General features: G+C 44.7%; 1 protein-coding gene and 1 non-coding gene across 8 annotated transcripts in view; both read left to right on the forward strand.

The window, feature by feature from the left end:
* The window catches only part of GON4L (gon-4 like), a 69,066-nt gene that overhangs the window by 2,647 nt on the left and 44,649 nt on the right, over positions 1-21,770 (forward strand). For 5 of the 7 annotated variants that reach the window (XR_012376921.1, XM_025858702.2, XM_025858705.2 and 2 more), the window contains exons 1-3: positions 115-158; positions 2,759-3,289; positions 9,086-9,277. Coding sequence is in view for 6 of the 7 variants with exons in the window: in XM_025858702.2 (XP_025714487.1) it covers positions 2,785-3,289; positions 9,086-9,277 (697 nt within the window). In the remaining variant the exon portion in view is untranslated. Of the gene's footprint in view, positions 1-114; positions 159-2,758; positions 3,290-9,085; positions 9,278-21,770 lie in introns of those variants that run through there. The other 2 variants (XM_073888534.1, XM_025858707.2) reach the window with 2 other exon arrangements.
* On the forward strand, positions 8,741-8,813 carry TRNAR-CCU (transfer RNA arginine (anticodon CCU)). The gene has a single exon. It is a non-coding gene; the product is annotated as a tRNA-Arg (tRNA).

The raw sequence follows: 21,770 nt of genomic DNA on the forward strand, positions 1-21,770 counted from the left end.
CGACCGCTGGCGCGGCGGCTTCAGTCCGCCCCAAGCTAGCATGGCGCCCGGAGGCTGGCGCATGCTCATTGGCGGCTCGGGGGCGCGCACGTCCGCCGTCGCCGTTGGCCGACTTCCGGCGGTAGCGAAGCTGGGTTTCCGCGGGACCTGGCCGGCTGGTGAGGGCGGCGGGGCGCGTGCGGCGGGGCGGAAAGAGGGGTCGGGTCAGCGCGGGGTGCGTGACGGTGCCGGGCTGGGCGTGGGGAGCTGGGCCGCCGCTCGGCGCCGAGGTGGGGAGCGCAGCGAGGACCCCCCTTTGGAATCTGTGCCCGGGAGGGGCCCGCGCTGGCGCTGCCCGGGGTCGCATTCATTCCCCCCGCTGGTGTGAGTCCAGTTCCCGGAGCCGGGGCCTTAAGAGAGCTGCTGCGTTTTGAAGTGCCTGGGGCCCATCTCTGCACGCTGCTGCCTCTGAATGGTAGCTGCCTGCCTCCCGTCCTTCTTCCTCTTCTCTCAACTTGTCATTCATCTCCGAAGTGTAGGACCCGTGCAGGCTGCTCCCGCCCCGCCTCTTCCCTACTCTCCACCGTGCCTCACCGGGGTCAGCAGAACCTTCACGTGTTTATTGAGCTTTAATAACCAATCAGTGTGCATTAGAAGCCAGAATTAGGATACCTGATTTCCCCTGATAGGTGTGTGTGTTTGTGAAACAAACTGGTTTGGAGCCAGGGGTGGGGTTCTCCTGCTCCCTGGAGAGACTGAATTAGGGGAGGTTTATTTTATTTTTAAGAATTATCTTTTTATTTTAAGTAATCTCTGTCCCCAGCGTGGGGCTCGAACTCACAACCCTGAGAGCAAGAGTTGTACCTGCGCTCTTCTGACTGAGCCAGTCAGGCGCCCCTGAATTGGGGAGTTTTAAAATAACCTTATTGTTCAGACTCTGAGAGAGAACTTTCTTAGTCCTCTAGTCCAGGCTTTCATGTAGTACCCTGGTAGATGGGCACTGTCAGTGAGGAAGAACTCAGTGTTGTACAAGGCAACTTAACTTTATTCTTTTTTTTTTTAAAGATTTTATTTATTTATTTGAGAGACAGAGAATGAAAGAGAGAGAGAGCACATGAGAGAGGGGAGGGTCAGAGGGAGAAACAGACTCCCCACTGAGCAGGGAGCCCGATGTGGGACTCGATCCGGGGACTCCAGGATCATGACCTGAGCCGAAGGCAGTCACTTTAACCAACTGAGCCACCCAGACGCCCAACTTAACTTTATTCTTGAACCTATTTTATAAAAGTTTTTCTGGGTAGAAAGATGCGATCAGCTTCCATCCAGTGCTTAACTCATGGTCCAAATGCTGCATAGAATAAGCACCAAATGGGAAGTTCATGCCCTCTTTCATTTGTTCGTTTCTTCAGGAAACATTCATTGAGTATACCATAGGCAGATCCTGCCAAGTACTGGGGGTACCAGTACCAGTTGGAAGAGTCCTTTTCCTCAGAAAGCATGTAGTTTTGGGGGAAGGAGATGGGAAGGAGACAGACAAGAGAATGACAAAAATGATAAATACTGTAAAAGAGCTTTGCAAACAGGTGCTATAAGAACGTAAAAGGTACCTTCCAGCTTAAGTTATTGTTGCCCTTAAATTGTGAAAAACCGGGATAGAAGCCAAGAGTCAAGAAGTAGCATAGCATAGAGAATAGAACTCCTGTTTTCAACACAAAATTTCTGTTAATATAGCTTAACCTTTTTAAACAACCACACTTTGCTTTTGGATTGTTTCTATTAATGGAACTACCTGTTCATGAAAACAGCAATAGCAAACATTGATCTAATAAATTGCTGTCTAATGACATAGATGCTGTTTTTATTTCATTTTTAAAAACATTTTTAAAAAAGATTTTGTTTATTGGGATGCCTGGGTGGCTCAGTCAGTTAAGCGTCTGCCGTCAGCTCAGGTCATGATCTTGGGGTCTTGGGATCGAGTCCCGCATCGGGCTCCTTGCTTGGCAGGGAGCCTGCTTCTCCCCCTGCCTGCCGCTCCCCCCGGCTTGTGCGCTGTCTCTCTCTCTGGCAAACAAACAAACAAATAAATAAATAAAATGGTTGATCTTTTTTTAAAAAAGATTTATTTATTTATTTGAGAGAGAGAGGGAGGGTCAGAGAACACAAGCAGAGGGAGCGGCAGAGGGAGAAGCAGGCTCCCCGCTGAGCCGGGAGCTGGAGTCAGGGCTCGATCCCAGAACCCTGGGATCATGACCTGAGAGCCGAAGGCAGATGCTTAACCGACTGAGCCACCCACGTGTCCGCATTTCATTTTATAGCTGAGGAAACTGAGGTTCAGTTTAAGTAACTTATGCAGGGTCACAAAGCTGGAGAGAAGGTGATTTGGGAAACAAATGGAGTTTGACTCCACAGTTTGCTCTCAGCATCATGCTTTTCTACCTCCCTGATGGTAGTAATGGTAACTAACATCTACTGATCACTTACTGTTTAATTTTTACAATAACTCTATGAGGTAAGCCCAGTTGTTATCCTTGAAAGTGGAGGAAACTCAAGATCAGAGAGGTTAAATCACTCAGCCAAGATAGCGTACTAGTATGCTGAAGTTAGGGTTTGAGCACCGCACTCTAACCACAGGCGCTCATCTCCCACCTATCGGGACATTGTGTATTTGGTGTAAAGTACTGTGTCCATGACTGAACATGAATAAGTGGAAAGATACTTGAAGAAATGCTCTTATCATTAATTACATGAGGGTGATGAGAACTTGCTTTTCTCCTTCCAGGATGGAACAGCAGTGGGGCTTGGACAATGTTGCCCTGTAAGAAGAGAAGGGCTATGGTGACAGAGTCCCCACAGCACCAGGGCAACCAGGAGGAAGGGGGCCTAGACCTGGAGTTGGCTGTTAAGGCGTCGTCTGACCAGGTGAAAGACTTGGGGTCACCGTCACTCTCTGGGAGTCCGAGTCATGGCAGAGCAGCTGGCCTCCAAATAGAGTCCGTGCAGGATGCTGGAAATCAGCTTGGTGCGGAGGATCCGTCTTTGAGCTCTAGGGTGCTCACCCAGGACACAAATGCACCAGTTTTAGAAGCTGTTGATGTGGCCATCTCTCAGGGAATCACCCTACCTTCCTTGGAGTCTTCGCAGCCCCTTAATGTACACATTGGTAAAGGAAAAGTGCAGGCCACTGGCTCAAGGAGAGGAAAGAAGGTGACACTCAGGCCTGGGCTTGTTCCCCAAGAAGACAGAGGTGATCATCCTATTACAAAGGAGCCTTTTTCAGGAGAGCCGAGTGAAGAAGTCAAGGAAGAAGGAGGTAAGATGAACGGTCGTTAGGCCATGTTTGCCTTGATGCACCAGTTTGCCACCGTGCTCTCTGCAGTTCATTTATGAAGCAGCGTTTGTGACGGGATACCGATTCACTGTGGACTCGGAACCGCACCGCTCGTAAGGGCCAGCAGTCAGGTTTATGAATGGGTGGAGACTGTCTTGTCCCTGCCGTCCCGAGATCCTCTTCTGTATCCTTCTCTTTCTCTTACCCCCTCGTGTCTGGAGTGGTGAGCTCTGTGTGGCCTTTTGTGATTTGGTGGGTGGACGTGGACATGAAGTGGGGCTTGTGGAGGAGGGGCAGCAATGTAAAGGGACAGTGGATGGGGCTCCACGGAGATGACATAACCCTTAGGACTTGAGGGATAAGAGTTTGACAGTTGGTGGCTTGGGGTCTCGTAGGCCCAAGAGCAGTAGGCGCCAAGGCAGAGGCCGAAGGGGATGGTGACATGGTTGGTTGGAAGAAGTGAGAGATGTCTTCAGAGCGGTTGATTATGTTTAGATTGTGAAGGGCTTTGTTTTTCATGCTCAGGCGTTTGAACTTTTCCTGTAGGTGATAGCTAGTTAATAAATAAAAGAAGCAGAAGGCACAGTTCTCGCCTCAGAAAGCTTGTAGTCTGGTTGAGAAGACAAGATAAGCACATAATTCATTTGGAGCAGCCGGAGGCAAGCAGAGGACACAGCCTTGCCCTTCTCTCCCTGAGACCTTACAAAGGCTTGGACTGGGATATTGGCCGTGGGGAGAGAGGAAAGGGTGTGTCTCAGAGACACTACGAAGGAAGAACTGATCTTGCTCGGAGCCTCATACCATTTAAGAGATCTGTCCTGGGGATGGTGGCGCAGGTGTTGGGGGGATTGGAAAGGAGTTGGGCTTTAGGTATGAGGAGTGTGAGGTGTGATATGGGGGCCATCAAGATAAAATAGAACTCTCAGATTGAAGTTGGGTAGGAGGTAGAATTAGAAACCTTCAGAGTGTTCGCTGTGTTTCTTCATGGAGAGGAATGTGGAGGGAGGGGACCAGCTTATGCTGGGGAAGATGACAGAGAAGGGAAAACTGGAGAAATGATAGGAGAAGTCAGGAAGGAGGAGAGCTCTGAGAACAAGGCACATCATTTATTTATTTGTTTGTGTGTTTAAAAAGATTTTATTTATGGGCGCCTGGGTGGCTCAGTCGGTTGGGCGACTGCCTTCGGCTTAGGTCATGATCCTGGAGTCCCGGGATCGAGTCCCGCATCGGGCTCCCTGCTCAGCAGGGAGTCTGCCTCTCCCTCTGACCCTCTTCCCTCTCGTGCTCTCTGGCTCTCACTCTCTCTCTCAAATAAATAAGTAAAATCTTTAAAAAAAAAAGATTTTATTTATTTGACAGAGAAAGACACAGCAAGAGAGGGAACATAGGCAGGGGTTGTGGCAGAGGGAGAAGCAGGCTTCCCGCTGAGCAGGGAGCCCGATGTGGGGCTCGATCCCAGGACCCTGGGACCATGACCTGAGCCGAAGGCAGATGCTTAACGACTGAGCCACCCAGGCGCCCCAAGGCACATGATTTAAAAGTTAGTGACAAAGGAGAGAGAAGGATGATGGGGCCCGACAGAAGGCTGTGCTTGCAGCTTGGAGGTGGTTGAGAGGGGGCGCCGGAGAGTTTCTGGGACGAGGAGATCAGATGGAACTCAGGAGGGAGAATGACAGCAGCACTGGCTGTTTTGCAGCAGGAGGATGGAGACGGCCAGAGAGGCCGTGGGATCCCCGACATGTCTTCTTCAAGCTCGGCTGTGTCTGTGACATGAAGGTGGGGGAACCTGGAGAGGTTACAGGATTCCAGTGCTAGTAGGGGAGGAACGGGTAATTCATGAGGGGTTCAAAGTCACTCAGCTGTTGAGGAGTGGAATCTAGAGATGTTTTCTGTGGTTAGTTTACAGATGTCCAAGTGTAGGTGAATAAAATAAACATTTGTTCTTTAGGACGATCTGTAATACCACTCCCCTTCTTTAAGCTGGATAACTGAAAGTGGATTCTACCACCTTTCACTTTTATTTTTATTTATTCATTTATTTTTTCCCCTTGCACCTTTAATGAGCTGTAATACCAGTAAAAGAAGGACCTTATGAGTGTCTATCCAGAATCCTTTTTCTCCCCCCAGTACCTTTTTTTTTTTTTTGTGGGCTAGAAATGTAACATACAAAACAGAAAGGAAGAAGATTGAAAATTCGTATATATGCATTTTTTTTTAAAGATTTTTTATTTATTTGAGAGAGAGAATGAGAGATAGAGAGCAGGAGAGGGGAGAGGGTCAGAGGGAGAAGCAGACTCCCCGCCGAGCAGGGAGCCCGATGCGGGACTCGATCCCGGGACTCCAGGATCATGACCTGAGCCGAAGGCAGTCGCTTAACCAACTGAGCCACCCAGGCGCCCCTATATGCATTTTTTAAAAAAGATTTTATTTATTTATTTGACAGAGACACAGGGAGAGAGGGAACACAAGCAGGGGGAGTGGGAGAGGGAGAAGCAGGCCTCCCGCCGAGCAGGGAGCCCAGTGTGGGACTCGATCCCAGGACCCCGGGATCATGACCTGAGCCGAAGGCAGACGCTTAACAGAGCCACCCAGGTGCCCCATATATATGCATTTTGAATAATGAAAAATTTAAGGAAGAAAATAAATCTTACTATGCACAGTTATTACCATTAAAATGTAGTGTAGGGGCGCCTGGCCAGCTCATTCATTGGAGTGTGCAACTCTTGATCTCCAGGTTGTAAGTTTGAGTCCCTTGTTGGGTGTAGAGACTACTTAAAATCTTAAAAAAAAAAAAAAAAAAAATTAGTGTGTATTTGTTTTGTTGTTGTTGCTGTTTTTTAAATATTTTATTATTTTTTTATTTGTCAGAGACAGAGAGAGTGTACAAGCAGGGGGAGCAGCAGAGAGAGAAGCAGGCTCTCCGCTGAGTGGGGAGCCTGATGCGGGGCTCGATCCCAGGGCTCTGGGATCATGACCTGAGCCGAAGGCAGACGCTTAGCAAGTGAGCCACCCAGGCGCCCCTGTTGTTTTGCTTTCTTTTAAGTAATGTGTAGTATTACAATTTTTTTTAAAGATTTTATTTATTTATTCATGAGAGACAGAGAGAGAGAGAGAGAGAGAGAGGCAGAGGGAGAAGCAGGCTCCCAAGGAGCAGGGAGCCCGATGTGGGACGCGATCCCACGACCCTGGGATCACGACCCCAGCCGAAGGCAGACGCCCAACCATCTGAGCCACCCAGGCGCCCTAGTATTACAATTTTGTAGAAAAAAACAAAACCAAAAAACTCTGGGTTATTTTGAAGTGGGCTAGTGTTCCCTTATCCGTGGCTTCAGTTATCCCTAGTCAGCCGCAGTCTGGAAGCAGGTGATCCTCCTGACTTCACCTCGTCATAAAGTCAATAGTAGCCTAATGCTGTGTCACCGCGCCTATGGCCCTCCCCTCACTTCACCACCCCATGTAGGCATCGTATCCGCTCACATCGTCATAAGGAGAGGGGTGAGTACAGGATGGTATGATAGTTTGAGAGAGGGAGGGACCACGTTTGTTTATTACAGTACACTGTTACAATTGTTCTGTTACTAGTTACTGTTAATCTCACTGCCGAATTTATAAATTAAACTATCGTAGGTCCAGGTCCGTACAGGAAAAAACACTGTATATAGGATTCAGTACTGTGGGAAGTGTCAGGCATCACTGGGGCTTTTGGAACCTGTGTCCCAGAGGATAAGCAGGGGGCTACTGTATCAGCATTTTGTTACAGTGGGTACACTGTGAAATCATGTTTCTAGGCTGCAGGTGCTGAATTTTAACCCCTACCACTCCCTCTTTTTTTTTTTTTCAGAATTTTAATTGTTCTTTTAAAATCGATTTATATACCCTAATTTCTCCTTATGCTTTTTTTCCTTAGCCTTCTAAAATGATTAACTTAGGCAGATTTCAGCTTATAATTAGTTGACTTGTGCAGTTCTCAGCTAATTGTTTTCATGTTACCAATTCACAGCTCTCAGGCTGGCAGTACATAAGTTACAGGTGTGTGCTGTGTAAGTCTTCGCTGCTCTGCCTTTTACCCTTCTCAGCTTCCCTTTCTAGCGGCTCTGAGCACCTAACACCCGGGCAGAGGAGAGGGAGAGTGGGGTTCCTGCGGGGTTCTCTGCGACGGCGGTTAAATTGAGAAGCAATGTGATGTGGTCATTGAAAAGGAACATTTTTGGGGTGCCTGCCTGGCTCAGTTGGAAGAGCGTGTGACTCTTGATCGCAGGATCATGAGTTTGAGCCCCACGTGGGGTGTAGAGATTACTTAAATCAGTAAAACTTAAAAGAAAAACATTTTCTCTATGGCTGGTAAACTGTACGGACAGTGTTAGAGTTGTTCCAAATACCTTTTAGGTAGTAGAAGTATCAGTGGAAACTACCCAAGTGAATTTCTGGCATGTTTGTTTAAAAAATCTTTTATGTTGGTTCAGTTTTGAAAATGTTGACATCATTAAGTGTACAGCTTGTTCAAGGTTGTTGATGAAGGAGATCACTATGCTGTTTATTGAAGTTCTCTTTTCTAAGAAATTTGGCTGGCAGCAACTTTGGATTTGATGGATTTGGGATCTCTTTGTCCAGTCCCTGTGAAAGGCAAAGCCGTGGGACGTTTTGATGTGCGGTGCGCATGGGCTCTGGAAGTGAAGCATAGGAGACGGAGAGTACATGCAAGTCAGGATCGATTCACGGCTTCTTTAAGATTAAAGCTTTTTTTTCTCTGTTGAGGGAGAGGATGGTCCAATTTAAAACCGTGTTTACACTGGTTGAAAGTCCCAGTGTCGATGAGATGACACAGCCTGAGGGCTGCTCTGCATAGAGCTCAGTGATAAATAATTTGATCTCTTTTTGAACATGTTTTGACTGTGTAATACACAGACATGAAAACAATTCATAGATGCGGACAGCGCACCGTGAAAAGTTGGACACTCTTTCCCTCTGCTCTTGCCCCCGGGTTCTTGTCTCAGGAGCAGGCAGTCACTGTTCAGCACGCCTGTTCTGCCTGTGTTCTCCTCCCCATGACAACTTGGTTCTCATGTCGACTTTTGCTACAGCATGAATGTTTCCTTGCTTTTTAAATGCCCCATCTTCTCCAGAAGAAAGATAGCACTCTTTAAGAGTTGAGGTGAAGAGGGGAAAGTTGTCTGAGGAACTGTAGAACCGTATGTTGATAATTTTACGGTGATTTTTACTCTAATGCTCTGTAGAATTTATGGAGTCAGAAAGTTCAGGACATTTATAATGGATATCACTTATAATGGGTTAAACGCGGTATTAATGGTTGTATAAAATGTCCCTTTGTCATCAGGACTGTAACAAACCCCACCCCACAATTATGGTTCTCATTTCTCCATAGGAAAAAAATGCATAACTCAAAGCATATTAGAAGTAGAAAGACCTTGGGATGCCTGGCTGGCTCAGTTGGTAGAGTGTGTGACTCCTAATCTCAGGGTCATGAGTTCAAGCCCCATATTGGGAGTGGATGGAGCCTACTTAAAATTAAGAGGAAAAAAGAAAAAGTAGGAGACCATAGCCATTATGTAGTTCAACACCCTGACATAGGTGAGTACATTGGATCTGAGCTTTTGATTTCTTAGGACCCTGTAAGTGAGAGGAGAATGCCTATATGGTGTATGCATTATTAATGAAGTTACCCCATCTATAAAGGACTTTATAACAAAATGCTGATTTCTGTAACCTAGTATGATTGATAATGGGCAAAGTGTGGAGCAATACTTGTGATTCTTCCAGGAAAACCTCAGTTGCACTCTGGAGGGGTGATACCTTCGCTGCCGTTAGGCAGCCACTCTGCAAAATCAGGAGCCCCGCCTGGGAAACCCCCTCAGCCAGGTGTCTGTGCATGTCCTCAGGAAAAGCCATTCGGGACCCTGGCTCCGCAAGCTGAGGATGAGACAGAGGACGGTGGACTCTTCATTCCGATGGGTAGGCTTTCTTTTTCTTTTCTTCTTTTGTAATTAAAAAAAAAAGTCCTTTTTATTGAAATATGATATAAAGTATAATATGTAGAAAACTGCATGTGTCCTAAGATATCCTAGTTCCTTGAATTTTCGGAGACTGCAGACACCCGTGCAGCCAGCAGCCAGACCAAGAAACAGAGTATTTCCTGTTCCCTGGGTTGTCCCTTTCGGTTGTTACCGGCATCTCACCCGTGGGGGCCGTTACTCTGACTCCGGGCAGCCCAGTTCGGTTCACCTGCTTTGTACTTCGTGAGTGGAATCCTATGTTTGTATGCCTAGTGACTGTGTTCTTCCACTCATCTTGTTGTGTTTATGAAATTGGCCCACGCTGTTGATTGTAGATTGTTCGTTTTCATTGCCGTCTAGTATTCTGTTGTTTGAGCATTCAACATTTTCTGTATCTGTTCAACTTTTTTTTTTTTTTAAGATTTTATTTGAGAGAGAGCTTAGGAGAGAGAGAGAGAGATCACGAGAGGGGGAGTGGGAGAGGGAGAAGCAGACTCCTCACTGAGCAGGGAGCCCGACCTGGGGCTCAATCCCAGGACCCTGGGATCATGACCCGAGCCGGAGGCTGACGCTTAACCGACTGAGCCACCCAGGCGCCCTCCATTCAACTCTTAATGGGCATTAGGATAGTTTCTAGTTGCAGGCTACTCTGAAAGGTGCTGCTGTGAACATTCTACACAGATCTTTGGGTGAACATCTGCATTTGATTTTTGTTGGGTGAATTGCTAGGTCATAGCACTAGGCCTTCTGAAATTTTTTTGAAATACTGTATTTTTTATTGTGAATTATAACACATACAGACAAGTGAATAAAGACTTTATTCGGCTTAAAAAATGGTTTTACAACAAGCACCTGTGATTTCAGTTCTTTTTTAAGATTTTATTTATTTATTTGAGAGAGAGAGAGTGAGAGCAAGTGAGCACACCAGTAGGGGGAGCGGGAGAGGGAGAAGCAGGCTCCCCACGGAGCAGGGAGCCCAACTCGGGGCTCGATCCCAGGACCCCGGGATCATGACCGGAGCCGAAGGCAGACGCTTAAATGACTGAGCCACCCAGGTGCCCCTTGTGATTTCTTTTTTTTCCTTCCTTCCTTCCTTCCATTCTTTCTCTTTCTTTTTTAAATTTTATTTATTTACTTGAGAGAGAGAGAGCACAAGCATGATCGGGGGAGGGATGGAGGCAGAGGGAGAAGCAGGCTCCCCGCGGAGCAGGGAGCCCGTGCAGGGCTGGATCCTAGGGCCCTGGGATCTTGACCTGAGCTGAAGGCAGATGCTTAATGGACTGAGCCAGCCAGGCGCCCCTGTTATTTCTTTTTCTTACTGCAAATCCTAGTGGTGATCATGCACATTTCGTCTGAACTTGGGGGAAGGCACTCCGTATTATTCTTGTTTTTTGGGGTTTTGTTTCGTTTTGTCTTTGTAAGTGGGGAGGTGGAGGGGCAGAGGGAGAGAGAGAGTGAGATTCTAGAGCAGACTCCCTGTTAGGCATGGAGCCTGACATGGGGTTCAATCTCATGATCCTGAGATCACCACCTGAGCCAAAATCAAGAGTCGGATGCTTAACTGAGCCAGCCAGGCACCCCTGTATTCCTTGTTATGCATGACAGTTGCAGACTTTTTGTAGATACATTTTTTTTTAAAGATTATGTTTATTTATTAGAGACAGAGAGTGAGCATGAGCAGGGGGAGGGGCAGAGGGAGAGGGAGAAGCAGACTCTCTGCTGAGCAAGTAGCCTGATGTGGGACTTGATCCCAGGACCCCGGGATCATGACCTGAGCCGAAGGCAGACGCTTAACCAACTGAGCCACCCAGGCGCCCCAACTTTTTATAGATACGTTGTATCAGATTAAGGAAGTTCTTTTCTTAATTTTCAGAATTTTATCATGTATTGAATTGTGCTAGTGCTCTTCTGTCTCTATTAAGATGATCATACAGTGTTTCTTCTTTATTCTGTTAGTAATGTGGAGATTCATGTTGTTTCTTACTGTCAGATTTATTGAAATATAATTTGCATTCAATGAAACGTACCCAGTGAGTTTTGAAACATGTAATACAGTTCTGTAACTGCCGCCACCGTCAGCATACGGGTCATTTCTGTCTCCCCGGAAGCTCTCTCATTGCCCGTTGCAGGCCTTCATTCTCAGTCCGGGCTCGTCCGCCGCCTCACTCTGTCTGTGTGGTTTTCTCTGCGGTGTCCTGCTCGTGCTCACATACAGTGTGGAGCTGTCTGCCTGGTACAATGCTTTGGAGACTCATTCACATTTGTTCTTCTCGTTGCTGAGTAGTATTCCATCCCATAGATACACCACAAGTTACTTGTTCGCCAGTTGATGGACGTTTGGGTTGTTTCCAGGTTTTGCCTGAAGCTGCTATATATATTCACATATAGGTCTTTGATAGACATAAGTTTTTTTTTTTTTTTTAAAGATTTTATTTATTTGAGAGAGAGAGAATGAGAGATAGAAAGCACGAGAGGGAAGAGAGTCAGAGGGAGAAGCAGACTGCCTGCTGAGCAGGGAGCCCGATGCGGGACTCGATCCCGGGACTCCGGGATCATGACCTGAGCCGAAGGCAGTCGCTTAACCAACTGAGCCACCCAGGCGCCCTAGACATAAGTTTTCATTTTTCTTGGGTAAATCACTAGGAAGGACATTTCCGGCACTTTATGAGGAACTGCTGACCCGTCTTCCAAAGCGGCTGTACCATTTTACACTCCCACCAGTGGGTGTGAGATTCACAACTGATCCGTGTCCTTCCCAGCAGTTGCCAGACGCTTACATTTTCTCCATTTTAGTAGGTGTATTTCCTTGCGGTTTGAACTTGCATTTCTCTAAGGAAGAGCAATGTAGAGCATGTTTTCATGTATTTATTGGCCACTTGTAGATCATTTTTGGTGAAGTGTTTGATCATTATTCTGTTATATGCCCTTATTCCTTTTGTAATTAGTACATATCTTGCAGGAGATACTTTATTTATTTATTTATTTTTAAAGATTTTATTTATTTATTTGAGAGAGAGAGCACGAGAGGGAAGAGGGTCAGAGGGAGAAGCAGACTCCCCGCTGAGCAGGGAGCCCAGTGCGGGACTCGATCCCGGGACTCCAGGATCATGACCTGAGCCGAAGGCAGTGGCTTAACCAACGGAGCCACCCAGGTGCCCGATACTTTATTTTTTTAAAAAATATTTTACTTATTTATTTTAGAGAGGGCGTGGAGGGGCAGAGGGAAAGGGAAAGAGAATCCCAAGCAGACTCTCTACTCACAGAGCCAGACTTGGAGCTCTATCCCATGACCCTGAGATCGTGATCTGAGCCGAAATCAAGAGTTAGATAGATGCTTAACTTGTCTGGGCCACCCAGGCACTCCTTGCAGAAGATACATTAAAACTATGCATGTGTCCTGTTTCTCCTCAAACTTCTCCCTACTAATTTTAACATCCATTGGTGGATTGCCCACAAGAATTATACTGTGGTGGTCTAATTTTTTTATTCCTTTCATTCCTTCTACATTTAGTAATTGGGATTTTCTATAAAGAAGAGCTGTCCCTTCTTCCTCGTTTATTTATTCAATTTTTATGTGAGTGTGGACTCATGGGTATTTATTTTATTATTTGAGTTACAGTGCAATGGTGTCCTTTATTTTGCTCAGATTGTTTTAGTGTTAGGTATGGGGAGATACTTCAGGTTTTACTTTTATGGAATATGGTTTTGGTGTCATATCAAGGAATGCTGCCTAATACTGGGACGCCCAGCTGGCTCAGTTGGTGGAGCGTGTGACTCTTGACCTTGGGGTTGGGAGTTCAAGCCCCATGCTGGGTGTAGAGCTTACATTAAAAAAAAAAAAAAAAGGAACTCTGCTCAATCCAAGGTCACAGAGATTCTTTTTGCAAGTTGTATGGTTTTACATATTCCGTTTAGGTGTATGATCCATTTTGAGTTAATTTTTGTATCATGTGTGAGGCATACTTGAGATTCTTTTTTGCATGTGGATGTTTATTTCTGCATGATTTTTGGAAAAGATTCCTTTCTCCATTAAATTACCTTTGCACCTGTGAAGAACTCACTGGCCATATTAGTGTGGGGTCTTTTCTGGACTCTGTTCTGTCCATTGATCTATGTGTCTGACCTTTTCACCAAAACTACAGTGGTTCGATCCGTATAACTTCACAGTAAGTGTCAAGATCAGGTAATCTAAGTCTTCACCTTTATCCTGTTTTTAAAATATATATATATACGTACATATATATGTGTATATGTATATTTTATATATGTGTATATATATATTTAAGATTTTATTCATCTATTTGAGAGGGAGAGTGAACACAAGGCGGGGGAGGAGCAGAGGGAGAAGCAGACTCCCCGCCGAGCAGGGAGCCTGATGCTAGACTTGATCCCAGGACCTTAGGATCATGACCTGAGTTGAAGGCAGGGGTCTTAACGACTGGGCCACCAGGTGCCCCTGATAGATATATTTTTAAGATTTTATTTATTAGAGACAGAGCAAGTGCATGCACACAGGTGGGGGGAGGGCAGAGGGAGAGGGAGAGCTAGACTCCCTGCTGAGCAGAGAGCCCAACGTGGTGCCCCATGTCCTTTTTTTTTTTTAAAACAAGGTTAGGGGCGCCTGGGTGGCTCAGTTGGTTAAGCGACTGCCTTCGGCTCAGGTCATGACCCTGGAGTCCTGGGATTGAGTCCTGCATCGGGTTCCCTGCTTGGCAGGGAGTCTGCTTCTCCCTCTGACCCTCCCCTCTCTCATGTGCTCTCTCTCTCTCTCTCTCTCTCATTCTCTCCCTCAAATAAATAAATACAATCTTTAAAAAAAATAAAACAAGGTTATTGGGCTATTATAGGTCCTTTGCATTTCCATGTAAATTTAAGAATTGGCTTGTCATTTTCTTCAAAAATACCTGCAGAGGGACGCCTGGGTGGCTCAGTCGGTTAAGTGTCTGCCTTCGGCTCAGGTCATGATCTTCAGATGCTGGGATGGAGCCCCGTGTTTCGGGCTCCCCTCCCTCTGCCTCTGCCTGCCACTCCCCTTGTTTGTGCTCTCTCTCTCTCTGTGTCAATAAATAAATAAAATCTTTTTTTTTTTAAAGATTTTATTTATTTATTTGAGAGAGAGAGAATGAGAGAGAGAGCACGAGAGGGAAGAGGGGCAGAGGGAGAAGCAGATTCCCTGCTGAGCAGGGAGTCCGATGTGGGACTCGATCCCGGGACTCCAGGATCATGACCTGAGCCGAAGGCAGTCGCTTAACCAACTGAGCCACCCAGGCGCCCCTAAATAAATAAAATCTTAAAAAAAATAGCTGCTGGGGGCGCCTGGGTGGCTCAGTTGGTTGGGCGACTGCCTTCGGCTCAGGTCATGATCTCAGGGTCCTGGGATCGAGCCCCGCATCGGGCTCCCTGCTCAGCGGGAAGCCTGCTTCTCCCTCTCCCACTCCCCCTGCTTGTGTTCCCTCTCTCGCTGTTTCTCTCTCTGTCAAATAAATAGACAAAATCTTTAAAAAAAAAAAATAGCTGCTGAAATACTGATTGGTAATGAATCTGTGGATAAATTTGGGAAAGTTGCCATCTTAAAGATATTGAGTCTACTGATCCATGAACAAGATCTATCTATTTAGATGTTAAAATTTCTCTCAGCAATATTTTGTAGTTCTTTACATATACATTTTTCACCTATTTGTTTAGATTTGTGAAACACCGAAATATTTCTTCTTTTATGCTAATGTGAGTTTTTCTTTTCAACTTCCAATTGTTCATTGCTAATCTGTAGATAAGTGTACTTGGGTGTACTGGCCTATCTTGTGACCTTGCTTTAAGCCCATTATTAGCTGTATATACTTGGTAGATCCTTAGCAGTTCCTTACGGAGAGAATGATGTGATCTGCGAACAAAGGTTTTTTTGCCTTCCTTTCCAGCTTGTCCGTCTTTCCTTTCTTACTTTCTCTTTCTTCTTCTTCTTCCCTCTTTGTCCCCCTCTCCATTTGTCCGTCCGGCTTCGCTCTGTGCTGGAGAGGACCTTCAGTTCAGCCTTGGCCAGTGGTGGGAGCAGGCATCTTCCCTCTGCTCTTGACCTCAGGGGAGCGTGCTCAGCCTTCCCCCATGGGGCTGGAGGCTGTTCATTGGATTGAGGAAGTTCCCCACTGTTCCTGGTTGCTGAGAGTTTTTGTGGTGAATTGATGTTAGATTTGGTTAAAAGCTTTTCCTGCGTCTACTGAGATTATCTTTTGTTTCTGCTTTTGGTCTGTTGATGTGGTGAATTATATTGATTGATTTTCAAATTTCAAAGCACTTTTGCATTTCTGGGGTACACCACACCTTTTGATCAAGGTATATTACCCTTTTTCTATTTTGTTGGATTTGATTTGCTAATATTTTAAGGATTCTTGTACCTGTGGCTGATAATGTTCTTGTATTCTTTGCATGGTTTGGTATTAGGGTCATGCTGACCTCAAAGTGAGTTGGGAAGTGTTCTCTTTTCTTTCTGTTTTGTGTTTTCATGGTTTTATTTTTGGAAGAGTGTGTGTGAATTGGTGGTATTTCTTCCTTAAATGTGTTGTTGAATGCACCAGTGAAGCCATCTGGGCCTGGAGTTTTCTTTGTAGACGTTTTTAATTATGAAATCAGTCCCTCCCTCCCTCCTAACTTCCCTCCCTCCTTCCCTCCTTTCTTTCAGATTTTATTTATTTATTTGATAGAGAGAATGAGTTAGAGACAGAGAGGGAGAGAGAGAAAAGGAGCAGGGGGAGGGGCAGAAGCAGACTGCCCACTGAGCAGGGAGCCTAATGTGGGACTCGATCCCAGGACTCCAGGATCATGACCTGAGCCAAAGGTAGATGCTTAACTGACTGAGCCACCCAGGCTCCCCTGAACTCAGTTTCTTTAGCAGATACAGGGCTGTTCAATTATCTACTTGTTCTTGAGTGAGCTTTGACAGCTGGTGTCTTGCAAGTTATTTGTTTCATCCAACTTGTGGAAACCTTGGCATAAAGGTTTTTATAGTATTCCTTTAGTAGTTGTTTTTTTTTTTTTTAAGATTTTATTTATTTATTTTAGAGAGAGAGAGCGTGCACATGGGCACACGTGAGTTAGGGGCGGGTCAGAGGGAGAGACAGAATCTTAGGCGGGCTCTGTGCTCAGCAGTGTGGGGCTCCATCCCAGAACCTTGAGATCATGACCTGAGCTGAAGTCTGATGCTTAACTGACTGAGCCACCCAGGCGCCCCAGACTTATTAAATATTTTAATGATAGTATTTAATATATCAATTTCCCTTTAAGAACTTGTGTTAGCTTTAACCCACAAATTATGATGTGTTGTATTTCATTGACTTCAGTTGACAATATTTTCTAATCCCTTTGGGATATCTTCTTTGGCACACAGGTTATTTAGAAGTGTGTAGTTTGGGGGCGCCTGGGTGGCTCGGTCGTTAAGTATCTGCCTTCGGCTCGGGTCATGATCCCAGGGTCCTGGGATCAAGCCCCGCATCGGGCTCCCTGCTCAGCGGAAAGCCTGCTTCTCCCTCTCCCACTCCCCCTGCTTGTGTTCCCTCTCTTGCTGTCTCTCTCTCTGTCAAAAAAAAAAAAAAAAAAAAAAAATCTTTAGAAATCTATAGTTTGGAGAATTCCAGCTATCTTTCTGTTACTGATTTCTGATTTAATTCCCTTGTCTTCAGATTTTACTTTGTATAATTTCATTCATTTTCTATTTATTGAGGTTTATTTCATAGCCCAGAATATAATCTTTTTTTTTTCCTTTAGGTCTTTATTCAGGTGTTGAGTATGATCTTTATGGTAGTTCTTCCATTTGTATTTATTTGAAAAGAAAATGTATTTAGTTGTTTTCATGTGTACTGTTCTATAAATGTCAGTTAGGTCAAGTTGGTTGATAGCATTGTTCAGTTCTTCCCTTTTTACTGCTTTTGTGTGTGGGGGGGTCTATTTGTCATTTACTGTGAAAGAAATAGTGAAGTCTCTAACTTTAATTGTGGATCTGTCTGTATTTCTTTCAGTTCTATCAGTTTAGCTCTGCATATTTTATTTTTTAAAGTCTTATTTATTTAAAGAAAATTTTATTTATTTATTTATTTGGGACAGAGCATGTGCACGTGGCGGGGGAGGGGCAGAGAGAATCTTAAGCAGACCCATGCCCAGCACAGAGCCTGACGTGTGGTCTAATCTCACGACCCTGAGTTCATGACCTGAGCTGGTAGATATCAAGAGTTGGCTGCTTAAGCAACTGAGCCACCCAGGTGCCCCAAGTTTTATTTATTTAGGTAATCTCTACACCCAACGTGGGGCTTCAGTTCATGACCCCGAGATCAAGAGTTGCATGCTCTTCTGACTGAGTCAGTGGGGTATGCCTTTAAAGACTTTATTTCTGGTAATCTCTATACCCAGTGTGGGGCTCACACTCACAACCCTGACATCAAGAGTCACATTCTCTACCAATTAAGCCAGTCAGCTCCACTGACTCAGCCAGCCGGGCACCCCAACAATATATATTTTTTAAAAATTACTACAATCTATGGGGTGCCTGGGTGGCTCATTGGGTTGAGTGTCTGACTCTTGGTTTTGGCTTGGGTCATGATCTCAGGGTCGTGGGATGGGGCCCTGCTTCAGGCTCCCCACTCAGTCCAGAGTCTGCTTGGGATTCTCTCTCTTTCTCTGCCCCTCCCTCTGCTCATGCACGGGGGCTTGTGCTCTTTCTCCCTAAAATAAATAAAAATCTTATAAAAAATAAAATTACTAAATTTGTACTTTTACCACTTCCAAAAAAATACAAGAACTTTATAGCAGTTTCACTCCATATATCTACTCCTGCCTTTTGTGCTATTGATGTTATATTTTACTTCTTCCTAAGTTTTAAATCCCTAAGATGTTACTGTTACTATTTTAGCTAGTCAGTATTCATTTGTATTTATCACATAGTTAACCTTTCTGGTGCTCTTTGATTCATCCTGAAATTCTTTGCTTTGCCTTTATCTAGGATCATTTTTTTTTTCATTTTGAAGATTTTCCTTTAGTATTTGTTGTGAACCTGGTCTTATGTCAGTGAATTATCTCAGATTTTTTGTCTGGAAACAAAATATATTCAGTTTTGCTTTTTAAAAATTTATTATTTGTATCTATCTATGTATCTATGTATCTATCTATTTATTTATTGTAAGTAAGCTCTACTCCCAATGTGGGGCTTGAACTCAGACCCCAAGATCGAGAGTCACGTGCTCTACTGACTGAACCAGCCAGGCGCCCCTGTTAATTTTTTTTTTTTTGCCCCTGTTAAATTTGTAATGGTGTTTAGCACCAGGGAATTCCATGTCTCTGATTGAAATTCTATATATTTTCCTTTATTTTCTTGAATATATTGATCATAATTATTTTAAAACCCTTTCTCAAGTATCTGATTTACCTGTAGGTCTCTCTCTCTCTCTTTTTTTTTTTAAGATTTTATTTATTTATTTGACAGAGAGATAGAGAGCCCAAGTAGGCAGAGTGGCAGGCAGAGGGAGAGGGAGAAGCAGGCTCTCCGCTGAGCAGGGAGCCTGACGTGGGGCTTCATCCCAGGACCCCAGGATCATGACCTGAGCTGAAGGCGGACACTTAACTGACTGAGCCACCCAGGCGCCCCATGTTTTATAATTTTTGATTGTATGTTGGACATTATGGATGGAAAATTCTGGAGGCTTTGGTATTGTTACCTTCTTCCAAAGAGGGTTATTTTATCTTCTGGGAGGCAGATAATTTTGGAGGATCACCTAAATCTGCCACGGGTTAGTTTTATGCTATGTTGTCTAGTTTGTTTCCACTTCTTTGTTTCTTTTCTTTTTTTTTTTTAAAGATTTTATTTATTTATTTGACAGAGAGAGACACAGCCAGAGAGGGAACACAAGCAAGGGAAGCGGGAGAGGGAGAAGCAGGCTTCCTGTGTAGCAGGGAGGCTGATGCGGGGCTTGATCCCAGGACCCTGGGACCATGACCTGAGCTGAAGGCAGACGCCTAACGACTGAGCCACCCAGGCGCCCCTTGTTTCCACTTTCTACTTACTCCTAGATTGTGGCCTGTATCCCTAGTGGGTGGCTCTTCTGAGGTTTCAACACTGCTAAGAAATCTTGCTGTAGTGTTTTTGAAGACCTTTACCTCCTTTTCACGACCTGAACTACAACCTCTTTCTCCCCAGAGGTGTGGAGTGAGAATCTTCTGCCTCCTAGCCACTCTCCTGCTGGGTTTCTTGGGGTTCCATCCTGTTCATGCACAGCTTAAGGGTCTGCTAAGGTGTTCAGAGGAGCTTGAACAGAAACTTTTTTGGCTCATTTTTCCTTGGTTTTCTCTTCTGCAGAGGTTTTTTTTTTTTTAGTATTTATTTGAGAGAGTGTCTACATATGCATGTGAGTGGGGTGGGGGGAGGGGCAGAGGGAGAGAATCTCGAGCAGACTCCCTGCCAAGCACGGAGCTAGCCGGGGGCCTTGATCCACAACCGGGAGATCAGGACCTGAGCTGAAATCGAGAGGCAGACGTCTGACCTACTCTGCAGAATTTTATCCTTCAGTCTCAGCTGCTTCGGCAGCTCCAAATGTCTGGCTTCTTATGCTAGCAAGACCGCTGTGTTCAGCTTGGGTCCTCCTTAATGTGCTTCCCTTCTCTAAAAGATTCCAACTCCTTAAATCCTTTCCGTGAGGGTTCTTCAGTGGCTTCAGACTGCTTTATATATATATTTTTCCACTTTTATGTACAGTTGACCCTTGAACAGTGTGGGGGTTGGGGCGCTGTGCCCCACACGCAGTTGGAGATCCACATACAACTTTTGACTCCCCTAAAACAGCCTACTGTTGACCAGAAGCCTTACTAATAATACGGTTGATGAAGTTATGTGTCATGTATACTCTGTCCTTACAGTAAAATAAGCTAGAAAAAAGAAAATGTTGGGAACATCATAAGGAAGAGAAATGCATTCACAGTACTGTGCTGTATTTATTGAAAAAACTCCACATATAAGTGGACCTGCATAGTTCAAACCTGTGTTACCCAAGGGTCAGTTGTAGTCTTACATAGTTTTACAGTTGTTTCTGGTGGGAAGGTTTCATCTGTTAAAAAATACATTGTTGTGGCCAGAACCTGAGATTCTGGGTGTGTGCTTGACCCGGCTGTTGAGCAACTCTGGTGGTCTAGATATTGCAGAACCCACTGTATTTTCACTGACTTCATCCACTTTACAGTATATTTACAGTACATTTTACTTTCAGTTTATTGGTTGCATCATGAGATCTACTTTTCAGGGAATATCTTGTTTTAGGCCACCTTTCATCTTTCTCTTGGAAGGAAAAATTAGATTTTCTTCTGTATCTTTTCCAGCCTGATCTTTATAGAGCGGCTTCCTTTTTTTAATGTTTTAATTTCAGCTCTTTAGAATTCATAGAGTCAGTGGTATCCCAATATTTTAGAAGATAAAGGATTAATTCTAAAACAGTATAACAAATAGTTGAATTATCTGTTCTTTTTGGATTGTTTGTGTAGTGTGTTGGAATTTGAATGTATTAGATTTTCCTTCAGACATATATTCCCTAATAAAAACTCAGCATGAAAATCAGACATCAGTGGGGTGCCTGGGTGGCTCAGTCGTTAGGTGTCTGCCTTCCTCTCAGGTGCCTACCGCTCAGGTCATGATCCCAGGGTCCTGGGATCGAGCCCTGCATCGGGCTCCCTGCTCTGCAGGAAGCCTGCTTCTCCCTCTCCCACTCCCCCTGCTTGTGTTCCCTCTCTAGCTGTGTCTCTCTCTCTGTCAAATAAATAAATAAAATCTTTAAAAAAAAATAAAATCAGACATCAGAGGAGAAATAGGTGTGATGTAATCTAGACACTGGGATGGTTTAACCCCACTTTGATTGCATGTTTTTAAGATGGCTATTCTAAATCGAATTATGCTAACTAATGATTTTTCCATGAAAAATATTTAAATTTTATGATAACCTTTCTTCACAATTCATTTAAATAATTTTTATGTTTCATTTTTTTAATAGTATTTTTAGTGGGGCTAAGTGTTTCTCAGTGTGTATCTTAAAGCATTGCTACTCCAAAGTGTGGTCTAAGAACCAGTGCCAGTTTGAGAACTGGTTTGAAACAAAATTATTTATGGAAACTGAGAGTAAAAGTTTAGAAATTTTATAACATTTGACATGATGGCTACATTCTTTTTTTTTTTTTTTTTTTTAGGACTTTATTTATTTGAGAGAGAGAGAGAAAGAGAGAGAGGGAGAGCACAGGCAGGGGGCCTGATGCATGACTCCATCCCAGGACGCTAGGATCATGACCTGAGCCGAAGGCAGACGCTTAACCCACTAAGCCACCCAGGTGCCCCCTGATGGCTACATTCTTAATTTTATTTTATAAAAATAGAAGTCTAGGCAACTGGGTGACTCAGTGGTGAGGTGAGAAGAAAGGTTTGGGGAAAAGATAATGTA

Source organism: Callorhinus ursinus, unplaced genomic scaffold (assembly GCF_003265705.2).
Source record: "Callorhinus ursinus isolate GAN/ISIS: 27379988/994484 unplaced genomic scaffold, GSC_fseal_2.0 scaffold92, whole genome shotgun sequence".
Taxonomy (NCBI): domain Eukaryota; kingdom Metazoa; phylum Chordata; class Mammalia; order Carnivora; family Otariidae; genus Callorhinus; species Callorhinus ursinus.